This window comes from Cervus elaphus, chromosome 19 (genome assembly GCF_910594005.1).
Source record: "Cervus elaphus chromosome 19, mCerEla1.1, whole genome shotgun sequence".
Taxonomy (NCBI): Eukaryota; Metazoa; Chordata; class Mammalia; order Artiodactyla; family Cervidae; genus Cervus; species Cervus elaphus.
This window is the reverse complement of record NC_057833.1, coordinates 46,898,725-46,911,409: the sequence shown is the minus strand read 5'-3', so window position 1 is coordinate 46,911,409 and position 12,685 is coordinate 46,898,725. Positions and strand designations below refer to the sequence as shown.

Here is a 12,685-nt window from a genome sequence, read left to right as displayed (position 1 = left end):
CAAAACTGTTTTCTGAGTTTCAGCTTCATGCAGATCACTCTCCTGAGGGTTTCTGAGATGATGCATGTACAGTATTTATCATTCATGTTCTGCTGGTTGACAGGGGGAGGGGCAGTATTTTTACATCTTTATCATAGAAGGGAAAAATGATGAGTGGATAGCAAATCCACTGCAGGGATTCAGAGGAGGCAGCGTTGATTTCTGGTTAGAAGTCAGGGAATGCTTTCTGCATAACATGGAGTTTGAACCAGACCTTGAAGAATGAGAAATACTTAGACAAGTAAACATTGGGGAGGGCAGTCTAGGGAGGGCACAAGGATGTGTGTTGAGATGGATGGGTTATTCTGTGTGACCAGTTCAGGGAAGATGAAAGGTTGGAGGAAAGATAGGCTGGAGAGCTGGGTATAGGCCTGATATAACTGATCCACAGTGCTAATAAGCTAATAGTCATCAACTTTTCACTTTCTCATAATGTTTCACACAAAGAAGCAGAAGTGACTATAAAATGTATTGAGCTCCAGATACACGTGAGTCACTGCACTGAGACCATTGTTCTATGAATAGTATCTCTAAACATCATGACAGTGCTAGAAGGTAGGTATTCACACAGGAGAACACCAAGGTTCAGAGAGGTTAGGTAACTTACCTGAGATCACACAGCTAGAAATAATCCACTCAGAATAAAATCTGGCCTTGCCTGATCCAAAATTAGTGCTACAAGACAAGGCCTTCAGGCCTTACCTATTATACCTGTTTCCTTGGGAAAGCAGCATTGCTTTCCAGCTCCTGTGTTAAAGGAAGTTCTCTCACCAATAAATTAGCAAGCAGGTGAGCTGGAAGCTGTGTAAGGAAATGGGGCCCAATGGGGAGATTTATTTGATTCCAGGACTCAGGGTCATGGAAAACTGCCAGAAGGAGATAAGTCTCCTTCTCCAAATAGCCCCATGAATGCCCTGGCAATCTTGAGCCACCCAAGAACACTGTCAGGGATGAGATTTGCCTTAAGAAAGTAATGGGAGCCTAAAGGAGGGAGACCCAAGATACTTATATCTTCTGTGTATTTATGCTCCAATCAAGTCCCAAGGGATTACAGTTTGAGGTGACTCTTAGGTCAGACTTGAGATATGATAGACTTATGTTTATTTGAGAAGGCTTGGAAATGTGTGTCTCCTCAGCTGGAGCCAGCACAGCGAGACCCAGGACAGTTTTGGTTTTGTACCATGAGTCTTCTCTCTGGGGAACAAGAGACCAGATCTGACCTTGTGAACCCTGAGGAAGTGACTGGGGTTCAGGGAGATAGGCTGACTAAGCTCACACAGATGGGAGTAGGGAGAGTCAAGACGAGAGCCTAAAGGCTGTGATCCTGTGCTGCCCACAGGAGAATAAACTCACCTCATCAGAGGACTAGAAAAGTGTACACTCCCAATGGCCTGTGGCTGGTTTTATGAGAATCATTGGATTTTTACAGCTAGAGAAGACTGTAAAGATCATTTCACCCAATTAATTCATTTTATAGATGAGAACATTGAGGTTCAGAGCAGGAAATCGACTTGCCCAAGGTCACAACACTTAGTGGTGAAACTTGGTCTAGGCCATAGATCCACTGCCTGTGGTTTGTACTTTTTCCACTAATGCTGAATAATATGTTCCACAGATTATTAACCGCCCCACACATTTACATGGCGAGTCAGGAGGTCATCAATCACACCTTCCATTTAGACAAGTGTACATTTCCAATTCTATGAAGGAGATAAAAATGTGTCCTAATTTCAAATCAACCATTGAAAGCAATTCCCCAGACATCTGGTACTTTTCTGGTTTGAAAGCCCCTACGTTTTCCTCCATGAGTCTTAGAAAGCCAAAGCAGAGAGTTGGCTCCCATGCTCCAGCTCATTTTTCACAAAGTTCCCCAAATGCTAAACAGATTTCCTACACTCTCAGTGACAAGAACCTCCTCTCTGGCCAAAATCCTGCTCTATTTTCTCATGCCAGGAATGTGTATGGCCCCACAGCCATCTTCTGCAGGGGCAACCAGCAAGCATTCCAGGCTGTTTCACCCTGTGGAACAAAAAGCCTGGGGCCCACCTCTTTTCTGGTCTTGTTTTTCTAGGAAGGGGCCATGACTTGCTCATGAACCCAGGCAGGGGCTGTTTCCCTGCCTTCTTGCAATGGGGGATTTCAGGGAGCCTGAGAGAAGAAAGTCAGGTCTCTGCTCCCTCTGGCAGTAGTGCCATTCTCTCATCTCTTCTCCCAGAAGGCCATTTCTTTGGGTCGGACGTGACTTTTTCCTCCAAGACAGACCCAGCAAGGATCCATTTGCATTCCTGCCCTGGATTCCAGCACAGTCCCTTAGGCACTGTGGCTGGAAATGATTTAGCAGGGAATTCAGCCAGCTTCCCTTTAATCAGTCACATCCTCACAGGCGCAGGGAATCTCAGCCCGCTCACCTGGGGGATGGAAGGAGCCTTCCTCGCTTTGACAAGTTTTCTGTAAGTGATGCAATAAACAGGGAGTCTAGTCTCCAGGAAAGAGGTTGTAAAGAGGCTCCTTCTCTGAGGGTGCAATCAGTATCTTCAGGAGCCCCTCCCCTTCTCTGGGAGTTTCTGCAAAGCAGATGCTTATCTGATAACATCTAAACGTCCATTCACCCTGCAGTGCTTCCTCAGCACCACTGGGACTGGGGAGGAGGGAGGAGTGGAGCTGGGCCAGGATTTGCTGAGGACATTCAGGCAAGGAGATGGGGTAAGCCAAGGTCTGGGAGAATGAATGACCCAGGGTGGGTGAGGAAGGGAGAGTCAGGGAGCAACTGGAGGGAAACTGAGGTCTTGTTGGGGAGGAGGGAGTGATGACTAGTCAGGGTCCCAACAGGAAGCAGAGGGCATACCCAAGATAGGATAATTAGAAGAGGGTTTATTTGCAAAGGTGGGGGTGTAGGAGAACTATAAAGAATAACACACTAAACCAGGGCTCAGTAAGAGCCAAGGCATTGCACCTCTAGGTACAGAGAGATAATCACTAGAACGGAGAGAGAGTGTCACATTGAATAGCTGCCTTAGAAGAACAGACGCTTCGGTCAATGACACAGTCAGCTTGAGGCAGCCCTGTCGGGAGAAGTCCAGCTAGAGGGGAATTTACAATGAAACTGGTCAAGTTTACGCTGTAGCGTTCACAGTGGTACAGGTCCCATCCCACGTCTGGGGAGTAATCCTAGCAAGGTGTTCATATGTCCCATGCTTTTATCATTTTTTTAGTAAATTTTATAAAAGTAAGATATTTTTGATCCTAGTTTCTTTCTACCACACACATCCTATGTTGGGTGGCTTTGGAGGCGTCATGGGCATTTTTAGGAGCTGGTTGAGGAGAAGATGAGTTTGGGTTGGGTGAGATATATTTAAGTTGCTCACAGTCACTCTGTATATATTTAATTCACCGCTAGCTGTCCTCATGTAGGAATGGCTTCCAGGAATACTCGTACCACCAACTCATCTTATGTCATGACTTAAAGGTCCAGAGAGGCCACATTGTAATAAGAGTGTGTCCTTTGGTGCCCAGCATGGAAGTATGCAGGGAGTGAAGAGAACAGAGATTGGTGTGAGGAACCAGAAACTGATCTGTGGCCCATACTCAGACCTAAAATTTTAGGTCTAGAATTCAGTTCTCATTGTCAGAAATATAAGGCAGCACATGCAACTATAAATGCACCATCCTATTTCTTTTTAAATGGAATTCCATTTGTTAGATCTCAGATTCCTGCATTTATAGCCTGTAGGTATAAAAACTTTCAGATCATATCAAAATTAGCAATTTATTAAGAAGAAGAAAGAAAACGCAAATAGAAGTAAAGGATCTTGGATTATTCAGTAATCTTATTGATGAAGAAGCTCCAATACTTAGGCCACCTGATGCAAAGAACTGACTCATTGGAAAAGACCCTGATGCTGGGAAAGATTGAAGGCAGGAGGAGAAGGGGATGACAGAGGATGAGATGGTTGGATGGCATCACCGATTTGATGGAGATGAGTTTCAGTAGGTTCTGGGAGTTGGTGATGGACAGGGAAGCCTGGTGTGCTGTAGTCCATGGGGTCGCAAAGAGTCAAACATCATCTGAGCAACTGAACTGAACTATTGATGAAGAAGAGTAAAGCATATGAACTCATTGGGAAAATATTTACTTTTCTTGCTGCTTTGATACAAAATCCTGACCCCTATGAAGATGCTCTACAGGGGTTCCCTGGAAATGGTCCATGAACTGGATAGTTACATTCAATTCTTTTAGTGTGGAGAGCTCTCAGGAGATACACTTGTAAGGAAATGTGGATAGCAGAACTGGGAAAAGCAGCAAACATGTGGCCTCAGCAGATCTTATATTCTAGCAGCTGAGGGATGACTGCTCTGGCCCCATCAGGGAATCCAGGCAAAACCACAGAGCACCCTCTAAAAGAGATAACATAAAACTTCTGGTTTGCTGCCACTATAATGGAGCCCCAAAACAAGTTGTTTTGTGTGTGTGTTAAAGTCACTCAGTCGTGTCCAACTCTTTGCAACCCCATGGACTGTAGTCCACCAGGCTCCTCTATCCATGGGATTCTCTGGGCAGGAATACTGGAGTGGGTATCCATTCTCTTCTCCAGGAGATTTTCCTGACCCAGGGATAGAACCTGGGTCTCCTGCACTGCAGGCAGATTCTTTACCATCTGAGCCACAAGGGAAGCCCAAGCTGGTTTATAAGTCTTAGAAATTCAGAGTGTTAAGATTAGTTCCTGCATAAGAAAATTTGAAATGCTCTAAATCTTAGTTACATGTGAAGGAAAATATAGAAGAGAAAATAGAAGTCTTCCCAAATGGAACAGCAATCTCAAATTTTGACATATTACAAATGATGAGTTGTAAAACTGAATTTGTTCTACATTGCCAATATAAAAAAAATCCAAATTCCAATCAAACCCACTAGAGGAAAGAATGGATTATATTTCCCTTCTTTTTCTAAAAAAATTTATTTACAAAGTTGTGAGATAAAGAGTCAAAGAATATACCGCTGAAAACAGTGATATCTCTGATATTTGTGGACCAATAGAATTGCAAGCTTCAGTCTCATAGAATCAGGATCATGCTTAGACCCAAAGGAATAAACACCCTGTCATCATACTCCCCTCACTCAGATATCCCTCTGGAGCTCCCCAGTAGCTGAACCCAATAGAAGTCAAAGGCCTTGTGGCAGGGAGCAGGGTAGAGAAGGGTGGCATATATTGAAGACACCAGCCACAGCTAATGTAATACGTACATTAATATGTAATGTGATTGTAATATGGTTATGGTGGCCTTGGTTGCCAAACTCAACTTGCATTTTACTCACAGAAAAATGAAATCTGAGTGACATAAAACATAAACATATAAGGAAGGAGCCTTTAATCTGGGGTTGTAAAACATGTCTGTCACTTACCACTCACTAGCAACCCACTAAGGCAAAGTCCTTAACCTGCAGACAGGCAGAGATGTGTGTGCTCCTTTTCTTGTCTTTGTGGCCTGGGGAGTGTGGGCTCCCAAGCAAGTCACGAGGGAGGAGCCAGTGGGGAACACTATGAAGGCGAAGGTGGAGCAACATCACCTTGGATATGACCCCCTAAACAGAGGCTGTGGTTACTCCTTTCACTATTAGCAGCCCTTAAAGCCTGAATGTCCCATTTATCGCCCTCCTTCCCATATGCTGTAAGGGAGACCCTCTCGTCTTGTCACTGTCTCAATCCAGTCAGTTCCCAGCTGCAGCTCTGCAGAGCCAATGCCAGCTGCACACCCAGAATCAGATGGGTTGTCACCACTGGATGGTAGGAGCGCAAGTTTGAGGTGCAAATGCCGGAACCCAGTTCCTCTGCTGGCTCTTTCTTGACCTTCCTGGGTAACTGAAGTCCTGGCCTCTTTCCCTGTTTTGCTGAGATCCCAGGAGACTCCATAATGCCCCTCTCCTTTCCTCGTCCCACACCAAGTGCTCTCCTCGACAGATCCTTCCCTAGCTTCGTCATCCATCCAGAAACACGCACTCAGTCTGCTCTCTCCAGGCAGCAGGCTTCCCAAAGTCTTTTTTTTTAATTGGAGCATAGTTGATTAACAACGTTGTTAGTTTCAGGTGTACAGTAAAGTGATTCAGTTATACATATACATGTATCTATTAATTTTCAGATTCTTTTATCCATTTTTTTCTTTTATCTAACATACCTCAGCTTGAGTGTCCCCAGATACTTCAGAGGCAATGTATCTAAAACCAAACTCACTAAATTCTGACAATTCTTCCTCCATAATATTGCTCAGAACAGTCCTTTCCTCCTCTTTCTCCCTGTCACTCCCTTACGTAGGCTCCAATTACCTCTGGTCTGAACCATTGGAACCACCTGTCATAATCTGCCCACACAAAGTGCCATGGTGAAATTCTAAAACTTGATGGTGTCACTTCTGTCCTCAAGAACCTTCTGTGGCTCCCCCGGAGTTTATAAACTGAGTCCATATCTTTCTACTTGGTCACCTTTATTCTGTAAACAAGCATGCGTGTGACATTGTAGTTATTTTTAAACATGTAATCATGCATTTATTGCTTGCTCCAGGCAACCTCTCCCCACTCCTCCCATTAGGCAAGGAAATTCGCTGGCTAAATAAATGAACATTTTTGCAATGTTTTCCCTTTCTAGCTGTGTAACTCTCTACTTACCCCTGCTTCTCCTCCTTTCCCCAGGCTAGTCAAACTCATACGCTTACTGTTCTACCTTGTCTCCTACCCAAATCGGCTCTCCACTGGAGGTCTTCTTTCCTAGCCATTCCTTCCCAACCTCTGTCAATGTATGAGTGTTTGGCACTTGTGTACACACACACACACACACATACACAAACACACACACACTTCCACATACACTCTCACACACATACACACAAATATGACTACTTTCTCCATGAAAGCTTTCTTGCTTCTTTCTACTCCCCTCTTTTCTCTCCTATAGGAAATGGCAACCAACTCCAGTATTCTTGCCTAGAAAATCCCATGGACAGAGGAGCCTGGGGGCTATAGCCCATGGGGTCACAAGGAGTCTGACACAACTGAGCAACTAATGCTTCTCTTTCCAGGAATTTATCTCCTCTTAGAATTCTGTTAGTATTTATTCATGTGCCTCCCATGGCTTGCATCATATTTTGCTGACCTATTTCTCTTATTGGTTTATACATTTTATCTCCTCTACCAGACAGAGAATGCCTGCAGGACTCAGCTGTGTATGAGTCATTTTTTCTCTCCGGCAGCCCTGGCCTACAGTGGACATTTATGAATTGATTAATGGACACTTCTGCCCTTCAAAGCATGAGGTCTTTCTTCTTCTTATGGTTAAATATATACTTAAATTACACACATGTAATTCATGATTACATTCGTATTGCTAAACACTCAAAAATATTAATAAAACTCAACTTCCTTTTGCTCATCTCTAGTCTTAGTCCCCTCCTCATTTATACAGCTATGCAATGAAGATATAATTTGGTTTTGAGGGATTTTTTTTTAAATAGAGGTATACTATACATTATTTTGCAGCCTGCTTCTTTTACTTTACAGTATGTCAAAAGTATCTTCTCATCTTTCTATAACACTAGATATATGGTAACTCATTCTAACAGCTGCAAGATTCCATAGCTTGGATGTGCCATAGCTTATTTAAACATTCCCTTTATTGATGGTCATCTGCATTATTCCCAATATTTTGCTATATACATGTCTCCTTACACACATAAGACTTCTTCTAGAATATAGATGAAGAATTTGTGAGTCAAAAGAAACACCTTTTATTTTATTTTATTTTTATTTTTTAGAAACACACTTTTAATATTGTATTTGATTCAAGCAAAAGAAAAAATTGTGTTAGATGGCAAATAGATTTCCCAGGAGACTACATTTATATTCTCCAAACCCTTGCCATCGTTTGATGTTATAAATCTTTAACACTTTGGCCAATCTGATGACAGAAAAACAACATTGTATTATATTAATGTGTATCTCCACATTTGTCCAAAGAAGACTGAACACTATTTTACAGGTTTATTGAACATTTGGCTCTCTTCTTCTGTAAAATGTACATATCCTTTGCCTGTTGTTGCACTGGGTAGTTTATCTTTTTCTTTCAAAATCAGGATATCTTGACAAATTCTGAATAGTAATTCTTTGTCTATTATGAATAATATATATGTTGTAAATATTTCCTCTGAATCTGTTGTTTATCTTTTGTCTTGAGAGTGTCTAATTTGCTATTTTTTCTTTTTGAGGCAATTTTGAATTTTCCAAATACGTGTCTAATTGTCACAACATTCTTTATGAAATCTATCTATTCTTTGATGATGTGAAATACCACTTTTATCAAATAGAAAAATTTCCTATCTACGTAGACCTATTCCTGGACTTTTAACTTTTTTTTTATCATTTTGTTTAAGGTATGTTTCTTACAAGCAGCTTTAAGATAGAGTTTGGGTTTTTGCTTTGTTTTCCTTTTTAGCCCAGTGTATAGATTATATTTTGTAAAGAGAGAATTCAGTTCATTCACGCTTTGTGTAACAGCTATGAAACCTGATTTAATTTCTTCTGGCTTACCTTAAGTTTGTTATGATTTTTTCTTTCTCCTTAATTTTACTAGCTTGCTCAAATTGCTTTTCCTCTCTACTCTTATTAAAACGGGAGTTTCCTGCAATCTTTCCATCTCATTAATGGTTATCTCCCCTTTCCTTTTCTGGTGTTAATATCAAACTCTTTAATTATTATTAGAAAATGAGATATTATTTCTCCCACTTAGATACTCTATCCCCCTACTATTTCTCCCACTTAGGTGCTTCTTCATTCTTCTACTTAGATATTTAGAATACTTCTGCTTTCCCCATTTTCTTCTCCTTATCCCAAGAGCCTCTGGAAGGCTTTCATTCTGCATGCCCTGCCCCCAGCACCTAGGTTTTGCTGAATAGCACAGCACTTTTCTTTCTAGATCTTATTAGAATTATCCTTGCAGCATTTCACCTCTATTTTAAGAATCCTTTCAGCATTACACAGTTCCAGGCTCTTGTTATCCATTTATACTGAACTATATGTATATATAAATCAACACACATATACATACACATATGTGTGTGTACATATAGGTAAGCAGGTGTATATATATATATGAACAAACAAGTGGCACTAGCTGCTGCCAATGCAGGAGACATAAGAGACGTGGGTTTGATTCCTGGGTCAGGAAGATCCCTTGGAGGAGAGCATGGCAACCCACTCCAGTATTCTAGCCTTGAGAAGCTTATGGACAGAAGAGCCTGGAGGGCTACAGTCCATGGGGTCACAAAGAGTCGGACATGACTGAAGCCACTTAGCATGCATATGTATACATACATGTGTATATGTATTAAAAAATATAAGGAAACATGATTTGTTGCTCACCCCTGTTCTTTCTCTTCTGTAACTCACTTGATTGATCTTTCAAACTATTTTCTTCAGCGAGTGCTATAATTCTTGGATATTTGCATATTTGTAAATATACATATGTATATAGATATATGTACATATATATATATTAACTTCTGTGGGTGATTGATGCCTTGGTTAGGTATAGGACTGTTGGACTGCTGTCCTTGACCCCAGAAGTCTGTAGATGTTATTCCACCATCTCATTCTATCCTTTTTGTCATCTGGGACCTGGACTTAATTAGTCCCATGTAAGCTCAAAGCCTTTGACTGTGTGGATCACAATAAACTGTGGAAAAATTTGAAAGAGATGGGAATACCAGACCACCTGACCTGCCTCTTGACAAACCTGTATGCAGGTCAGGAAGCAACAGTTAGAACTGGACATGGAACAACAGACTGGTTCCAAATAGGAAAAGGAGTACGTCAGGCTATATATTGTTACCCTGCTTATTTAACTTCTATGCAGAGCACATCATGAGAAACGCTGGGCTGGAAGAAGCACAAGCTGGAATCAAGATTGCCGGGAGAAATATCAATAACCTCAGATATGCAGATGACACCACCCTTATGGCAGAAAGTGAAGAACAAGTGAAAGAGGAGAGTGAAAAAGTTGGCTTAAAGCTCAACATTCAGAAAACTAAGATCATGGCATCCAGTCCCATCACTTCACGGCAAATAGATGAAGAAACAGTGGAAACAGTAGCAGACTTTATTTTTGGGGGCTCCAAATCACTACAGATGGTGACTGCAGTCATGAAATTAAAAGACACTTACTCCTTGGAAGAAAAGTTATGGCTAACCTAGACAGCATACTAAAAAGCAGAGACATTACTTTGCCAACAAATGTCCGTCTAGTCAAAGGCTATGGTTTTTCCAATAGTCATCTATGGATGTGAGAGTTAAACTATAAAGAAAGCTGAGTGCCGAAGAATTGATGCTTTTGAACTGTGGTGTTGGAGAAGACTCTTGAGAGTCCCTTGGACTGCAAGGAGATCCAACCAGTCCATCCTAAAGGAAGTCAGTCCTGAATGTTCACTGAAGGACTGATGTTGAAGCTGAAACTCCAATACTTCGGCCACCTGATGCAAACAGCTGACTCATTAGAAAAGACCCTGATGCTGGGAAAGATTGAAGGCGGGAGGAGAAGGGGGCGACAGAGGATGAGATGGTTGGAGGGCATTACCTACTCAATGGACATGAGTTTGAGTAAACTGCAGGAGTTGGTGATGGACAGGGAGGCTTGGCGTGCTGTGGTTCATGGGGTCACAAAGAGTCAGACATGACTGAGCGACTGAACTGAACTGAACTGAAGCTCTCCTAGACCTGCCCTCAAAATCTCATATTATCCTCCATGATTTCAATTTCTTTGTGTTATCCCCTGTGGTTTGTAATATTTCTCACACATTTTTCTTTCAGGCCACTAATTGAGTCTCAAATCTGTCTTTTCCCTTAAATCATTCATTTAAATGATTCTGTAAATAATTTTTGGTTAAAAAAGCATGATTTCTGTTACTGGGCAACTTCACTGGGCTCTTTTTGTTGCTGTTTTTGTTGTTGAAGTTGTCCTCTGTCTCCTCTGGTGGCTCTTTGGAAACCTGTTCTGGGTTTTCCTCTCCTTGTGGCCTCCATGTTCTTTTTTTTTTTTTTTTAATTGGAGGTTAATTACTTTACAATATTGTAGTTTTTTTTGCCATACTTAATTGACATGAATCAGTTATGGGTGTACATGTGTTCCCCATCCTGAAACCCCCTCCCACCTTCCTCCCCTTCCTAATTCTCAAGATCATCCCAGTGCACCAGCCCTGAGCACCCTGTCTCATGCATCAAACCTGGACAGAAGATCTATTTCACATATTATAATATACATGTTTCAATGCTATTCTCTCAAATCATCCCACCTCTGCGTTCTTGAGTGTGTTGTTTCCTATCTTTCCCTGACCCCTGTGGCTCAATGGCTGAACAACAGACCGGGTTGTGTAAGAGCAGGCAGACAGGTCAGTCCCCTGCTGAGGCAGCAGGAGAGGCCTCTGCCCCGGGTCTCACAGGAACACCCTCGGCTCCCCTGCCCTATTCCTCCTTAGCTTTAGGGAGGGAGGTCAGAGAGTCTGGAACATGTGCAGCAGGCTGGGGTGATGCTTCCTTCAGAATCTCATCCTGGGCTCTTCAGAGGGAGTAAATCCCACATCAGCTATCCAGCCTTTTCCCTCCAGACACTTGCCTGCCTGCTGCTTCACTCAGAAGTGATGGGTGGGGTAGGAACTAACATCGTATGTCGGGAAAGGAGACACATTAAGCTTCTGTCATCCCAGAATCCCCTGTCTCTCCTCCTTAGTCTGTTTTTCTGATCTTTGTCTATTCCTTTGCCATAGCTGCAGAGTTTTAATTATCATGACATAAAGTAACATTTGCTCCTTGGTAAGGCATGTCTTCTTTTTTTCTCTTTTTCAAATTTTCCTTGGCTCTTCTTATGCATTTCATCTTCCTGATGAATATTAGAATCAGCTTATTGTTCCTTAGAACAGCTCCTTGTCTTTTTGGAAAGGACTGAGGTCAATTTACAGATAAATATGGACAGGTTGCACATCCCTCCAAATAACATTTTCCCACACAGGAGCAAGATAACTGTTTATTCAAGACCTCTTCTATGTCCTTTAGTAAAGTTTTATGGTATTTTATTTTATTTATTTATTTTTACATAGTGAAAACTTTTAGATTTGGAATTAGCCAACTGGACTCAGTTTAGATGATCCCAATTTTGTTGGCAACATCCAAAGCATCATAGTCAGGAGCCAGTCGAACATATGCCTTCTTCTCTCCATCAAGCCTGATCAGAGTATTGACCTTAGCCACATCAATGTCATAGAGCTTCTTCACAGCCTGTTTAATTTGGTGCTTGTTGGCCTTGACATCCACAATGAATACCAGTGTGTTGTTGTCTTCTGTATTCTTCATGGCTGACTCAGTGGTGAGGGGGAATTTGATGATGGCATAGTGGTCAAGTTTGTTTCTCCTAGGGGCGCTCTTCCGAGGATATTTGGACTGCCTTCTGAGCCGCAGTGTTTTGGGCCACCGGAAGGTGGGTGACGTCCGAATCTTCTTTTTCTTGTGGCTGTGTACACCTTTCAACACTGCTTCCTTGGCCTTCAAAGCCTTTGCTTTGGCTTCATCTTTAGGAGGGGCAGGGGCTTCCTTCTTCGCCTTCGGTGCCATCCTCAT

The 12,685-nt window shown here is 42.1% G+C and overlaps 1 protein-coding gene across 1 annotated transcript; it reads right to left on the bottom strand.

The window, feature by feature from the left end:
• Positions 1 to 12,199: 12,199 nt before the first annotated feature.
• On the bottom strand, positions 12,200 to 12,685 carry LOC122675851 (60S ribosomal protein L23a-like). The gene has a single exon (XM_043874998.1). It carries the CDS (start codon positions 12,683 to 12,685, stop codon positions 12,209 to 12,211), a length of 477 nt encoding a protein of 158 aa, XP_043730933.1. The 3' UTR covers positions 12,200 to 12,208.

What these genes read in the sequence shown, in the direction of transcription:
- LOC122675851 (XM_043874998.1), bottom strand. Translation starts at nt 12,685, where the DNA reads ATGAGGATGGCACCGAAGGCGAAGAAGGAAGCCCCTGCCCCTCCTAAA.